General features: G+C 42.9%; 1 protein-coding gene across 4 annotated transcripts in view; it reads right to left on the reverse strand.

Moving 5' to 3' along the window:
* Positions 1 to 15,507, reverse strand: part of LOC134345521 (SH3 domain and tetratricopeptide repeat-containing protein 1) — a 129,401-nt gene that overhangs the window by 33,051 nt on the left and 80,843 nt on the right. For 3 of the 4 annotated variants that reach the window (XM_063046297.1, XM_063046298.1, XM_063046296.1), the window contains one exon: positions 13,373 to 15,079. The exons of the other annotated variant lie outside the window; for it this stretch is intronic. In XM_063046297.1, coding sequence (XP_062902367.1) covers positions 13,373 to 15,079 — 1,707 coding nt within the window. The remainder of the gene's footprint in view (positions 1 to 13,372; positions 15,080 to 15,507) is intronic. 4 annotated transcript variants of the gene reach the window in all.

Genomic DNA, 15,507 nt, shown 5'->3' on the forward strand with positions numbered 1-15,507 from the left:
TTCTGAATGCGAAGCTGTGCCATCAAGAAATTCATCAAGAAAGACAACTGGAAAAAAATGTTGATTTAAATTATTTTCATTTTCCCCCACACAAATTCTGTGACAGTGAATTTTATTCTGTATTCCAAACTTTTGGGTGGTGATTTGTGAATTCAGTAAAAACAAATTTTGGAATGGCCAAAGGCAGAGGCTTTCTGTAAACAAACTCGATAAGCTGAGGAAAAACAGATAACTGTGCCTAGAGCTTCAACTTCATTACTCTCAATATTCTTACAAGAAGTGTAGTGTATTTCCAGGCCATTCCACATCACACGGAATAAGACACAGTTGAATTTCTGGCATTCTGTTAGTGTCTTCCATAGTGAAGACTAATGCAAATATTTATGTTTGTCCACCGTTTATTTGTCTCCCCTTCACCAACTCCCCAAAGTCATTTTTCAGTAGTCCAATAGCAACTCTTGCCTCTCTTTTACTCTTTATATACCTGAATAAAATCTTCAGGTATCCTCTTTTATATTATTGATAAGCTTACCTTCATATTTCATCTTTTCTCTTGACTTTATGAGTTGCCTTCTGCTAGTTTTCAAAAACTTCCCAATCCTCTAACTTCCCGCTAATTTTTGTTCTATTATACAGTATGCCCTATTTTCCTTTTGTGCAGTTTTTGATTTCCCTTGTCAGCCATGGTTACATCATCCTCCCTTTAGAATACTTACATAGAAACACAGAAAACCTACAGCACAATACAGGCCCTTTGGCCCACAGAGTTGTGCCGAACATGTCCCTACCTTAGAAATTACTAGGCTTACCCACAGCCCTCTATTTTTCTAAGCTCCAAGTACTTATCCAGAAGTCTCTTAAAAAACCCTATCGAATCGCCCTCAACAACCGTTGCCGGCAGCCCATTCCACACACTCACCACTCTCTGAGTGAAAAACATCTCCTCTGTACCTACTCCCCAGCACCTTAAACCTGTCTCGTCTTGTGGCAACCATTTCAGCCCTGGGAAAAAGCCTCTGACTATCTACACGATCAAATACTCTCATCATCTTATACACCTCTATCAGGTCACCTCTCATCCTCCGTCGCTCCAAGGAGAAAAGGCTGAGTTCACTCTACCTGTTTTCATAAGGCATGCTCCCCAATCCAGGCAACATCACTGTAGATCTCCTCTGCACCCTTTCTATGGCTTCCACATCCTTCCTGTAGTGAGGCGACCAGAACTGAGCACAGTACTCCAAGTGGGGTCTGACCAGGGTCCTACAGTGGTATGCAAAAGTTTGGGCACCCCGGTCAAAATTTCTGTCGCTGTGAATAGCTAAGCGAGTAAAAAGATGAACTGATTTCCAAAAGGCATAAAGTTAAAGATGACACATTACTTTAATGTTTTAAGCAAGAAAACTTTATTTCCATCTTTCACAGTTTCAAAATAACAAAAAAGGAAAAGGGCCCGAAGCAAAAGTTTGGGCACCCTGCATGGCAATACTTAGTAACACCCCCTTTGGTAAGTATCACAGCTTGTAAACGCTTTTTGTAGCCAGCTAAGAGTCTTTCAATTCTTGTTTGGGGGATTTTCGCCCATTCTTCCTTGCAAAAGGCTTCTAGTTCTGTAAGATTCTCGGGCCGTCTAGCATGCACTGCTCTTTTGAGGTCTATCCAGAGATTTTCGATGATGTTTAGATCGGGGGACTGTGAGGACCATAGCAAAACCTTCAGCTTGCACCTCTTGAGGTAGTCCATTGTGGATTTTGAGGTGTGCTTAGCATCATTATCCTGTTGTAGAAGCCATCCTCTTTTCATCTTCGGCTTTTTTACAGATGGTGTGATGCTTGCTTCCAGTATTTGCTGGTATTTAATCTAATTAATTCTTCCCTCTACCAGTAAATGTTCCCAGTGCCACTGGCCGCTACACAAGCCCAAGGCATGATCGATCCACCCCCGTGCTTAACAGTTGGAGAGGTGTTCTTTTCGTGAAAATCCACACCCTTTTTTCTCCAAACATACCTTTGCTCATTGTAGCCAAAAAGTTCAAAGGAACATCTAAACAAGCCTGATGCATTTTGGAAACAAGTCCTGTGGATTGATGAAGTTAAAATACAACTTTAAAACTAAAGTTGTATTTTAAAGTTTCAAAGGCAAAAACTAAACACCAGCAAAAAAAAAAGGCTTACTGGGGAACTTCCCAGACTGTTTTTCTCTTTGAGACAGCACAGTTATTCATTCATTTCTACATCATTTGCTTACACTCTCCAAGGAATCCGAAGCTCCTACTACTGTAACCTCACTGCTTTCAATTTTTCCATACTTTTAACTAAATTATTAGTGTCCCACGTGGGAGCAGCCAATATAAAATAAAATTATTTCTACCCAAGTACAATAAGCAATTTGACCATTATTTAAGCTTTAATGATATTTATGAACAAATATGTTTACCTGTCTTCTGCATGACAGGAAGATTTCTGCTCAAAGCAGTATCAACCAATCAATGCACAAAATGCAGGAAGAACTCAGATCAGGCAGCATTTATTGAAGGGAACAAACTGTTGACATTTAAAGCTGAGACCCTGACTTGCTGAGTTCCTCCAGCATTTTGTGTGCATTGCTTAAAATTTCCAGCGTCTGCAGTGTCTCATGTTTTCAATCAATGTCACTTTTTAAATCTGATATCTGACTGTTGTAACAATTATATGTTAAACAGACATTATTTCTTCTTGTATTTAATATTTATACCACATCAGGTCCATGACAGCTCCGAAGGATTAATTAGTTGCACTCCTGTCTTCTTGCTTCTTTCCAGCCCTGAAAAGTGTTCTCTCAACACATCCATTAACTCCCCTATGATTCTTTTTTGCCATTAACCTAAGTTAGGTAAGTCACCAGGTCTGGGTGAGGTATACCCCAGGCTACTGTGGGAAGCAAGGGAGATGCTTGCTGAGCCTCTGGCAATGATCTTTGCATTATCAATAGGGATGGGAGAAATACCGGAGGATTGGAGGGTTGCAAATGTTGTTCTCTTGTTCAAGAAAGGGAGTAGATAACCCAGGAAATTATAGACCAGTGTGTCTTACTTCAGTGGTGGGCAAGTTGCTGGAGATCCCGAGAGGCAGGATTTAAGAACACTTGGAGAACATAATCTGATTAGGGATAGTCAGCATGGCTTTGTCAAGAGCAGGTCATGCCTTATGAGCCTGTTTGAATTGAGGACATAAAACACAGTGATGAAGATAGAGCAATGGATACTGTGTATATGGATTTCCATAAGGCTTTGATAAGGTTCCCCATGCAAGGCTCGTTCAGAAAGTAATGAGGCATGGGATCGAAGGAGACCTTGCTTTATGGATCCAAAGCTGGCTTGCCCACAGCAGGCAAAGGGTGGTTGTAGATGGTCCATATTCTGCATGGAGGTCAGTGACCAGTGATGTTCCACAGGGATCTGTTCTGGGACCCCTCCCCTTATAAATGACTTGGATGAGGAAGTAGAATGGTGAGTTAAGTTTGCTGATGACACAAAGGTTGGGGGTGTTGTGGATAGTCTGGAGGGTTGTCATAGGTTACAGTGGGACATCAACAGGATGCAGAACTTGGCTGAGAAGTGGCAGATGCAGTTCAACCCAGATAATTGAGAAGTGGTTCATTTTGTAGGTCAAATTTGAAGACAGAATATAATATAAATGGTAAGACTCTTGGCAGCGTGGAGGATCAGAGAGATCTTGGGATCCATGTCCTTAGGACACTCAAAGCTGCTGTGCAGGTTGACGACATTGTTAAGAGGGTGTATGGTGTGTTGGCCTTCATCAACCGTGGGATTGAGTTCAAGAACTGTGAGGTAATGTTACAGTTATACAAGACTTTAGTTAGACCACATTTGGATTACTGTGTTCAGTTCTGGTCACCTCACGACAGGAAGAATGTGGATACTATAGAGAGAGAAAGAGTAGAAGAGATTTACAAGGATGTTATCTGGATTGGAGAGCATGCCTTATGAGAATAGGTTGAATGAACTCGGCCTTCTCTCCTCGGAGCAATGGAGGATGAGAGGTGACCTGATAGATGTGTGTAAGATGATGAGAGACATTGACCATGTGCATAGAACATAGAATAGTACAGCACAGTACAGGCCCTTCGGCCCACAACGTTGTGCCGGTTGTGCCGACCCTCAAACCCTGCCTCCCATATAAGCCCCCACCTTAAATTCCTCCATATACCTGTCTAGTAGTCTCTTAAACTTCACTAGTGTATCTGCCTCCACCACTGACTCAGGCAGTGCATTCCATGCACCAACCCCTCTCTGAGTAAAAAACCTTTCTCTAATATCCCCCTTGAACTTCCCACCCCTTACCTTAAAGCCATGTCCTCTTGTATTGAGCAGTGGTGCCCTCGGGAAGAGGCGCTGGCTATCCACTCTATCTATTCCTCTTATTATCTTGTACACCTCTATCATGTCTCCTCTCATCCTCCTTCTCTCCAAAGAGTAAAGCCCTAGCTCCCTTAATCTCTGATCATAATGCATACTTTCTAAACCAGGCAGCATCCTGGTAAATCTCCTCTGTACCCTTTCCAATGCTTCCACATCCTTCCTATAGTGAGGCGACCAGAACTGGACACAGTACTCCAAGTGTGGCCTAACCAGAGTTTTATAGAGCTGCATCATTACATTGCGACTCTTAAACTCTATCCCTCAACTTATGAAAGCTAACACCCCATAAGCTTTCTTAACTACCCTATCCACCTGTGAGGCAACTTTCAGGGATCTGTGGACATGTACCCCGAGATCCCTCTGCTCCTCCACGCTACCAAGTATCCTGCCATTTACTTTGTACTCTGCCATTACTTTGTACTCTGCCTTGGAGTTTGTCCTTCCAAAGTGTACCACCTCACACTTCTCCAGGTTGAAATCCATCTGCCACTTCTCAGCCAACTTCTGCATCCTATCAATGTCTCTCTGCAATCTTTGACAATCCTCTACACTATCTACAACACCACCAACCTTTGTGCCATCTGCAAACTTGTCAACCTACCCTTCTACCCCCATATCCAGGTCATTAATAAAAATCACGAAAAGTAGAGGTCCCAGAACAGATCCTTGTGGGACACCACTAGTCACAATCCTCCAGTCTGAATGTACTCCCTCCACCACCACCCTCTACCTTTTGCAGGCAAGCCAAATCTGAATCCACCTGGCCTAACTTCCCTGGATCCCATGCCTTCTAACTTTCTGAATAAGCCTACCGTGTGGAAACTTGTCAAATGCCTTACTAAAATCCATATAGATCGCATCCACTGCACTACCCTCATCTATATGCCTGGTCACCTCCTCAAAGAACTCTATCAGGCTTGTTAGACACGATCTGCCCTTCACAAAGCCATGCTGACTGTCCCTGATCAGACCAGGATTCTCTAAATGCCTATAGATCCAATCTCTAAGAATCTTTTCCAACAGCATTCCCACCACAGACATAAGACTCACTGGTCTATAATTACCCGGACTATCCCTACTACCTTTTTTGAACAAGGGGACAACATTCGCCTCCTTCCAATCCTCCGGTACCATTCCCGTGGACAACAAGGACATAGTCAGAGGCTTTTTACCAGGGCTGAAATGGCTAACACGAGGGGACATAGTTTTAAGGGGCTTGAAAACAGGTACCAAGCGGATGTCAAGGGGTATGTCTTTCACACAGAGAGTGGTGGGTGCGTGGAATGCACTGCCAGTGTCGGTGGTAGAGGCAGATACAATAGAGTCTTAGATAGGTACATGGAGCTTTGAAAAATAGACTGCTATGCTGTGAGGTAATTCTAGTCAGTTTCTGGAGTAGGTTACATGGTCAGCACAACATTGTGGGCTGAAGGGCCTGTAATGTGCTGTAGATTTCTATGTTCCATTCTCCTATCCTACACTGAGATGCAATTTACAGTGGCCGGTTAACCTACCTGTCCATCGTTGGGATGTGGGAACAAAATAGAGCATCTTCAGACAACCCACGAGGTCCTGGGGAGAACAAGCAAACTCCACATGGACACAATTGAACTCTATGCTGTGAGACAGCAGCAACCTGGAGTGGAACTTCTTAAGTGAAGGGCTGCCAGGATAAAATGGTGTTTAAAACTAGCAGGTACAACTATGAAGATACACATTTAAACAATTGCTTCAAGTGAGAACCAAACCAAATAGGCATTTGGAGTAGCTCGAGTTGGTAAATGAGAGCCAAAGATTTGTCAAAGCCAACTAAAGCAAATGAAACAAATGAACATGTTGTTAATCAGAATCCAAAACTGATGACGAGTCTTGGACTTGAAACATTGGCTCAGCTTCTCTTTCACAGGCATCTGGACTGCTAGATGTTTCCACTTTGAGTTTTTGCTTGAAAACAAATGATTTACCAACTCCCCCTTCACTAGCCCTGCATCTTTATCACCAATCAACTTCCCAGCTCCTTACTTCAGCCCTCCCCCTTCCAGTTTCACTGATCGCTTTGTGTTTCTCCCTCCCCTCCCCCCAACCTTTTAGCTCCTCATTTTTTTCCCCTCCAGTCCTGCTGAAGGTTTATCGACTGTATTCTTTTCCATGGATGCTGCCTGGCCTGCTAAATTCTTCCAGCACTTTGTGTGTTGCTTGGATTTCCAGCATCTGCAGACTTTCTCTTGTTTGTACCAACCTGATTGATATTTTTCATGTGATAATGAAGTGCTTGTTGAAGAGGTTGTTTCGTCAGACCAAAGAATGGTAGACAGTGGTCAGTACTGCTGCCACAGATGTTTAAAAAAAGTATACACATTCATGACATTCACTTGGATATGCCAGAAACATTTCAAAATCTGAGGTGAGAAAGAGCTTGGAGACATGAGAAACAATGAGAAAAGAGATAGATTTCTGGAGAACCAAAGTAGATTAACAAAATAGGCAGACAAATGGAATTTAATACAAAGTGCAAAGACATATTTTAGGTGAAACAACACAGATTAAAACATACCATTTGAAAGTTACCACAGGAAGACAAGGACCTAGGTATACAAGTTCGCAAATCATTAAAAAGTACGCATGTGTAATTTTACACAACATTGATTTACGCATGGAATACAAAAACAGACAAGTTGAGTTTATGTAAAGCACTCTTTCATGTTGCAACTGGAACTTTGCACCAAATACTGAAATCAGACCTTGGCAGGATGTTGGGTTTTGAGAATAGAAAAGACAAATGGAGCTTTTAGAGAGAATCTGTTCCCAGATGAAAATCTGTTCACAGAGGAAAGAACAGGGATTTAAACAGAAGAGTAAAAGTCACAATGAGAGTAGCTATAAACTAGAACTTGCTACTTGTAAGGATTAGGAAAATCGTGTCAGAGTCCTCATTTTCCTCATGCTTATCCATTTCCTATTTTGAAAAACAGAGGGTTTTTCAAAATAGGAAATGGATAAGCATGAGGAAAATGCTTTGGAGGGCTACAGGGAAAGAGTAGTAGTACTGATTGGAATGTCCTACAATAAAGCAGCTCAGATCTGGTGAGAAAGGTGGCCTTCTCCTGTGCCATTACAATTTTATGATTTATTAGGTAGAATAGAACATAGTACCCTATTGAACAAAGCACTTTGCAAAAGGGTAAGGGAATTCTATTGCTTGGCTAGACACCATTATTCAAATGTCCAAGGGGCTAAAAGAATAACAAAGAACATGCAAAACAAAGGATGTATCACAAAAACCATCAAGTATCTGCATGCAGCAATTGTATCTGTACAGCCAGCTCGATTATAGAGTTTACACAGGCATTATTAATGTTCATACAAACAATCTCAATCATTCATAAAGTATCAAGATAAAAGGGACAATTGTACGAAATAAGAGAAATGCATAAAAAGCACCTTGGAAAATTTGGCTACATTGAGACTGTCTTTAAAACCTTTCAAAACAAGTGCCTTCACTGACTGGAACTTGAAGAGCTAAATTGGCTGAACAGTAAATCCAACATAATAGTTTAAACAAATTCTAACCTATTTTGGCTTCTTCATTCTTAATAGTTGCTACCATTTAAATTGCACTCAACTGCCTAGCGGAAAAGGCTCTGAACAGTATCCCTGAAGCAACTGGGAGGATTATAACAAATCTGTGCTCTTCATGAGAAGGCCAATGGTAGGCAGTAAGGGAACCAAAGTACAACTTGTGCTCATGCAGGAATGCCAAGCTTCCTGGTAATTATCAAAGGTAGGCAGCAAATAGAAGAATACGTTGTTAGTCAGCACTGAACTAGGGGTAATTTCCAGGAAATTCCAGCCCAGGCCAACCTTTGTTACCAGAATGAACAGATTTGGTAAAATACTGAAAGAAAAGGAAGGGCGGAGCTTCAACAGTAGTTTGTAAAGCCATAACGAAATGTTGGAGCAACACACACAAAATGCTGGAGGAACTCAGCAGGCCAGGCAGCGTCTGTGGAAAAAAAGTACAGTCAATGTTTCGAACTGAGACCCCTTGGCAGGACTGCAGGAATAAAAGGCTGAGGAGTAGATTTAAAAAGTGGGAAAAGGGGAGAGAGAAACACAAGGTGACAGGTGAAACCGGGAGGGCCAGGAGACTGGAGGGGGGAGGACGTGGGAGCCGGAGACCGGTGGGGTGAGGGAGTGTGGGAGCCGGAGACTGGTGGGTGGGGGAGGGAGTGAGGGAGCCGGAGACCGGTGGTGGGGGAGGGGGTGTGGGAGCCGGAGACTGGTGGGTGGGGGAGGGAGTGAGGGAGCCAGAGACCGGTGGGGGGAGGGAGGGGGGTGTGGGAGCCGGAGACTGGTGGGGGGAGGGGGTGTGGGAGCTGGACCGGTGGGGGGGGGAGGGGGGTGTGGGAGCCGGAGACTGGTGGGGAGAAGGGGGTGTGGGAGCCGGAGACCGGTGGGGGTGGAGGGGGTGTTGGAGCCGGAGATCGGTGGCGGGGGGAGGGGGTGTGGGAGTCGGAGACCGGTAGTGGGGAGGGTGTGTGGGAGCCGGAGACTGGTGGGGGGGGGGGGAAGGGGGCATGGGAGCTGGAGACTGGTGGGGGGGGGAGGGGGGTGTGGGAGGGGAAGTTCCTCCAACTTGAGTGTGGCCTCATCACGATAGTGGAGGAGGCCATGGATGGACATATCGGAATGGGACTGGGAACTGGAATTAAAATGGGTGGCCACTGGGAGATTCCGCTTGTTCTAGCCGACGGAGCATAGATGCTCAGTGAAGCAGTCTCCCAATTTCACCTATCTCCTGGTGGTTCTCTCTACCCACCCCCCCACCTCTTAAATCAACTCCTCAGCCTTTCCTCTCCAATCCTGCCAAAGGGTTTCGGTTCGAAATGTTGACTGTACTGTTTTTCCATAGATGCTGTCTGCCCTGCTGAGTTCCTCCAGCGCTTTGTGTGTGTTGCTTGGATTATTGGGACCTCTTTTGGCGCAGGCGTGACCTGTACAAAAAGGACGGGTTACACTTGAATCCTAGGGGGACCAATATCCTGGCAGGGAGATTAGCGAGGGCTACTGAGGTGACTTTAAGCTAGAATGGTTGGGGGGTGGGAATCAAATTAAAGAGGCTAGGCGAGAGGAGGTTAGTTCACAACAGGGGGATGGAAACCAGTGCAGAGAGACAGAGGGGTATAAAATGAGGGTAGAAGCAAAAAGTAGTAAGGTGAAAAGTAAAAGTGGCAGGCCGACAAATCCAGGGCAAGCATCAAAAAGGGCCACTTTTCAACATAATTGTATAAGGGCTAAGAGAGTTGTAAAGGCGCGCCTGAAGGCTTTGTGTGTCAATGCAAGGAGCATTCGTAACAAGGTGGATGAATTAAAAGTGCAGATTGTTATTAATGAATATGATATAGTTGGGATCACAGAGACATGGCTCCAGGGTGACCAAGGATGGGAGCTCAACATTCAGGGATATTCAATATTCAGGAGGGATAGACATGAAAGAAAAGGAGGTGGGGTGGCGTTGCTGGTTAGAGAGGAGATTAACACAATAGAAAGGAAGGACATAAGCCGGGAAGATGTGGAATTGATATGGGTAGAGCTGCATAACACTAAGGGGCAGAAAACGCTGGTGGGAGTTGTGTACAGGCCACCTATCAGTAGTAGTGAGGTTGGGGATGGTATTAAACAGGAAATTAGAAATGTGTGCAATAAAGGAACAGCAGTTATAATGGATGACTTCAATCTACATGTAGATTGGGTGAACCAAATTGGTAAGGGTGCTGAGGAAGAGGATTTCTTGGAATGTATGCAGGATGGTTTTTTAAACCAACATGTCGAGGAACCAACTAGAGAGCAGGGTATTCTGGACTGGGTATTGAGCAACGAGGAAGGGTTAATTAGCGATCTTGTCGTGAGAGGCCCCTTGGGTAAGAGTGACCATAATATGGTGGAATTCTTCATTAAGATGGAGAGTGACATAGTTAATTCAGAAACAAAGGTTCTGAACTTAAAGAAGGGTAACTTTGAAGGTATGAGATGTGAATTAGCTAAGATAGACTGGCGAATGACACTTAAAGGGTTGACGGTGGATATGCAATGGCAAGCATTTAAAGATCGCATGGATGAACTACAACAATTGTTCATCCCAGTTTGGCAAAAGAATAAATCAAGGAAGGTAGTGCACCCGTGGCTGACAAGGGAAATTAGGGATAGTATCAATTCCAAAGAAAAAGCATACAAATTAGCCAGAAAAAGTGGCTTACCTGAGGACTGGGAGAAATTCAGAGTTCAGCAGAGGAGGACAAAGGGCTTAATTAGGAAGGGGAAAAAAGATTATGAGAGAAAACTGGCAGGGAACATAGAAACTGACTGTAAAAGCTTTTATAGATATGTGAAAAGAAAAAGATTGGTTAAGACAAATGTAGGTCCCCTGAAGACAGAAACAGGTGAATTGATTATGGGGAGCAAGAACATGGCAGACCAATTGAATAATTACTTTGGTTCTGTCTTCACTAAGGAGGACATAAATAATCTTCCGGAAATAGTAGGGGACAGAGGGTCCCGTGAGATGGAGGAACTGAGGGAAATACATGTTAGTAGGGAAATGGTGTTAGGTAAATTGAAGGGATTAAAGGCAGATAAATCCCGGGCCAGATGGTCTGCAACCCAGAGTGTTTAAGGAAGTAGCCCATGAAATAGTGGATGCATTAGTGATAATTTTTCAAAAATCTTTAGATTCTGGACTAGTTCCTGAGGATTGGAGGGTGGCTAATGTAACCCCACTTTTTAAAAAAGGAGGGAGAGAGAAACCAGGGAATTATAGACCGGTTAGCCTAACGTTGGTGGTGGGGAAACTGCTAGAGTCAGTTATCAAAGATGTGATAACAGCACATTTGGAAAGCGGTGAAATCATAGGATAAAGTCAGCATGGATTTGTGAATGGAAAATCATGTCTGACGAATCTCATAGAATTTTTTGAGGATGTAACTAGTAGAGAGGATAGGGGAGAACCAGTGGATGTGGTATATTTGGATTTTCAAAAGGCTTTTGACAAGGTTCCACACAGGAGATTAGTGTGCAAACTTAAAGCACACGGTATTGGGGATAAGCTATTGATGTGGATAGAGAATTGGTTGGCAGACAGGAAGCAAAGAGTGGGAATAAACGGGACCTTTTCAGAATGGCAGGCAGTGACTAGTGGGGTATCGCAAGGCTCAGTGCTGGGACCTCAGTTGTTTACAATATATATTAATGACTTGGATGAGGGAATTAAGTGCAGCATCTCCAAGTTTGCGGATGACACGAAGCTGGGCGGCAGTGTTAGCTGTGAGGAGGATGCTAAAACGATGCAGGGTGGCTTGGATATGTTAGGTGAGTGGGCAAATTCATGGCAGATGCAATTTAATGTGGATAAATGTGAAGGTATCCACTTTGGTGGCAAAAACAGGAAAACAGATTATTATCTGAATGGTGGCCGATTGGGAAAAGGGAAGGTGCAATGAGACCTGGGTGCCATTATACACCAGTCATTGAAAGTGGGCATGCAGGTAAAACAGGCGGTGAAAAGGTGAATGGTATGCAGGCATTTATAGCAAGAGGATTCGAGTACAGGAGCAGGGAGGTACTACTGCAGTTGTACAAGGCCTTGGTGAGACCACACCTGGAGTATTGTGTGCAGTTTTCGTCCCCTAATCTGAGGAAAGACATCCTTGCCATAGAGGGAGTACAAAGAAGGTTCACCAGATTGATTCCTGGGATGGCAGGACTTTCATATGATGAAAGACTGGATGAACTAGGCTTGTACTCGTTGGAATTTAGAAGATTGAGGGGGGATCTTATTGAAACGTATAAAATCCTAAAGGGATTGGATAGGCTAGATGCAGGAAGATTGTTCCTGATGTTGGGGAAGTCCAGAACGAAGGGCTACAGTTTGAGGATAGAGGGGAAGCCTTTTAGGATCGAGATTAGGAAAAACTTCTTCACACAGAGAGTGGTGAATCTGTGGAATTCTCTGCCACAGGAAACAGTTGAGGCCAGTTCACTGGCTATATTTAAGAGGGAGTTAGATATGGCCCTTGTGGCTAAAGGGATCAGGGGGTATGGAAGGAAGGCTGGTAGAGGGTTCTGAGTTGGATGATCAGCCATGATCATACTGAACGGCGATGCAGGCTCGAAGGGCCAAATGGCCTACTCCTGCACCTATTTTCGATGTTTCTATGTTTTCCAGCATCTGCAGATTTTCCCTTGTTTGATGAAAAGTTGGCACAGACTTGATGAGCCAAATGGCCTAATTCTGCTTCTGTACCATATGGCCTTATGGGTGGAGGCTGGGGGGTTTTGGCGCTCTGCCTGGGATGGTTGATGATAACGTTTTTGAATGACAAGGGCCAATCCAGACACAAATTCAAATTGTTAACATCACCTATCATGAAGCACAAGAAAGAGACTTTGGTAGTTAATGGTTTGATGAGAATAAGGTGAAAGATAAAACAATGGATCAGATAGGCATGATGAGCTCAGAAACCTGGGTAGGAAAGCCCTAGGAACATGAATATTCAGATAGAGGGCGAGTAATATTTTAGAAGTTTCACCCAATGATCAAAGGGGAAGAAGGAGAGCGATCAAGGTGGATGAACAAATGGCTGTAAGTCTAATATACGGGTAGTTTAAGCAGATCCTCACATTTTGTCAAATGAAAAGATATGGAAATGCAATGTAAAGGGTTTAAGACTGTTGCCATAATGGTCAAAAGCAACTGTGGGTTACTCTGGCATTTCAAAAAGATCCTGGATCAGGCAGATATATTAACAGAGCCTGAAAGTCTTACATTAGATCCAGCTGCACTTGATGTGGATAGCTAAGCCAAAAACGGGACCTCTGGGAAAAGTTTATTTACCTACTTTGACCTTGTTACACAGTTGATATTAAGTCATTCTGACTGTACAAAAGGCAAGTACTTACTTTCAACAATGTTTGCTTTCAATGCAAGCAGAAGTGCATACTCATAGCAAAGTATTCCATTTTCTTGTAACTCCTGATCAATATAGTTGTATCCCAGCATAATCAGAAACTGGATAAGATTTCCCTCAGAAGAAACACTTTGCTGTTCAAAGATAAGATAAATTGACTTTAAAAGTAATTGTTCAGAAAGTCGATGATTCTTTGACCAAAGGCAAAGCAAACCAAAGTTTGCACTGACAATAGCTTGGTTAAGCACGGTTCCTGAATTCAGAGAGATTAAAAGGGCTGCAACATAGTTCTTAATAGCTTCCTTGATATTTTTCAATTTTCTCATTGAGATAGCAATCATATTATAAACAACTCCCTTTTGCACAGGGCATTTCACATCAGATGGGGAATCCAGTATGGTATTTAAAATGAAAATTGCTTTAGCTGGTTGACTATTCAGAATGTGCAACCATGCAAGAGAAATAAGTGCATCAATCACTTCCTCAGTGCTAGCAGAAGCTGTGATATTAATGGCCATTTCCATGTAGTGAATGGCCCTTTCATATTTTCCATGAATTTCATAAATTGTTGATAAGCTGAGGCAGATAGTTCTACAAATGCTGCCCTGATCATGGCTGTTTGCAGAAGAGAGTGCCAACTGAAGGCAAGTTGCCACCTGTGTTGGAATCACAGATGTGAATTTACCCATTCCACAAAACTTAGAAACTCCTTTCATTATAAAGTCAGCGCATTTCAAATAATCCATTAATGTTCTTGTAGGTTGTAAACATGAATGTTTCACACAGCTTACAGCAAGATTTGGCAGACATTTTTGATGATAAAGTGATCCGAGTGTAAAATAAAAGTCTAAGGATACCTCACTTTCTAACATTGCGACATTTCTCAAAATCTGCAGTCTTTCAATGAAAGGCAAGCAATCCTCATACTGTTTAAGATTTATATGAAGTTTAGCTAAAAGAAAGCATGCTCTTGCTTCAACAAGCTTATCGTCTGTCAGCACTGCCTTCTTCAAAATGTATCTCAGAACGTCAGCTTCCATGTTAGTGGAGCAGATGTAGTTCGGGATACCCAAGAGTAAAGCTGCAACCTTCCCCAAAATGGCACAGTATTTCTCTTTGTTTTTCTGCTTCAAGTAAATGGCAGTAAGGTTTGTATATACAGCAATTAGGAGAAACAGGTCTGTGAACTGTCCTTTCATCAGACATAGCGCTTCTTCAAAGTAAACTCTTGCTTGTGAGAACTTGAGCTTCATGGCACACATCCTACCCAGCAGAAAGCAGAGTCTGGTTTGAGCCCATTGCATCTGTTGTTTCCTTGCCACTTCCCTTGCCACCTCAAGGTAACGAACCAATTCTTTCAATTCAGAGTAGCCAGCAAAGGTGGATGTCAGAAAGGAAAAACTGCAGTCATAAAGATTTTTGAAGTGATTGCTAAATTCATCATTATCCAAGTACACCAGTAAAGGATGGAGTACTTCAGTGTTGTACAGAGCTTCCATGTCTCCTATGTGGAATGACTGCTCCTGAGGCTTCTGAAATTCCAGTCCATCCTTTTGATTACATATCATAGGATCTTCTTCAGTTGCTTCCCTTTCACTGTCCGATTCTATACACTCACTTTCATTCAACCCATACACAGCTTCACTCAGCTTAGCCTTCACCACTTCAATTTCCAGTTTACTTGGAGTATCATCCTCTCCTGCAAGAGGAAGAGGTTATTTATCATAAATAACAAGCAAAACCATAGCAATTGAATGGCTAATACCACAATGTTATAAATACTTTACCAACTCTCCTGCTGGTTGTGAATAGAGTAACAGCTTCTTGCAGTCACTCCTATCTCACTTACTTTACTGTTTCCAATCTGTTTTGAAACCTCACCTTTAAACGTGATATTTTTTACTATGAGTACAAGGGGTGCCAAAGGTACTAAAAAAGATGCTCCTGCATCCTTGGATTCTATAATGGATTTGCTTCGAAAATACTGAATTTAAACTAATGGACGCAAAATTGGATTCTATTCAAAAAACCTTAACTGAGCATGATAAACAAATAGAAGAGAATGAAGAAACTCTGACGATTTTGGATGCAAGAATGGATGACCTGCAAAAGCTCTATGAAAGGCAA

Source organism: Mobula hypostoma, chromosome 4, assembly GCF_963921235.1.
Source record: "Mobula hypostoma chromosome 4, sMobHyp1.1, whole genome shotgun sequence".
Classification (NCBI taxonomy): Eukaryota; Metazoa; Chordata; class Chondrichthyes; order Myliobatiformes; family Myliobatidae; genus Mobula; species Mobula hypostoma.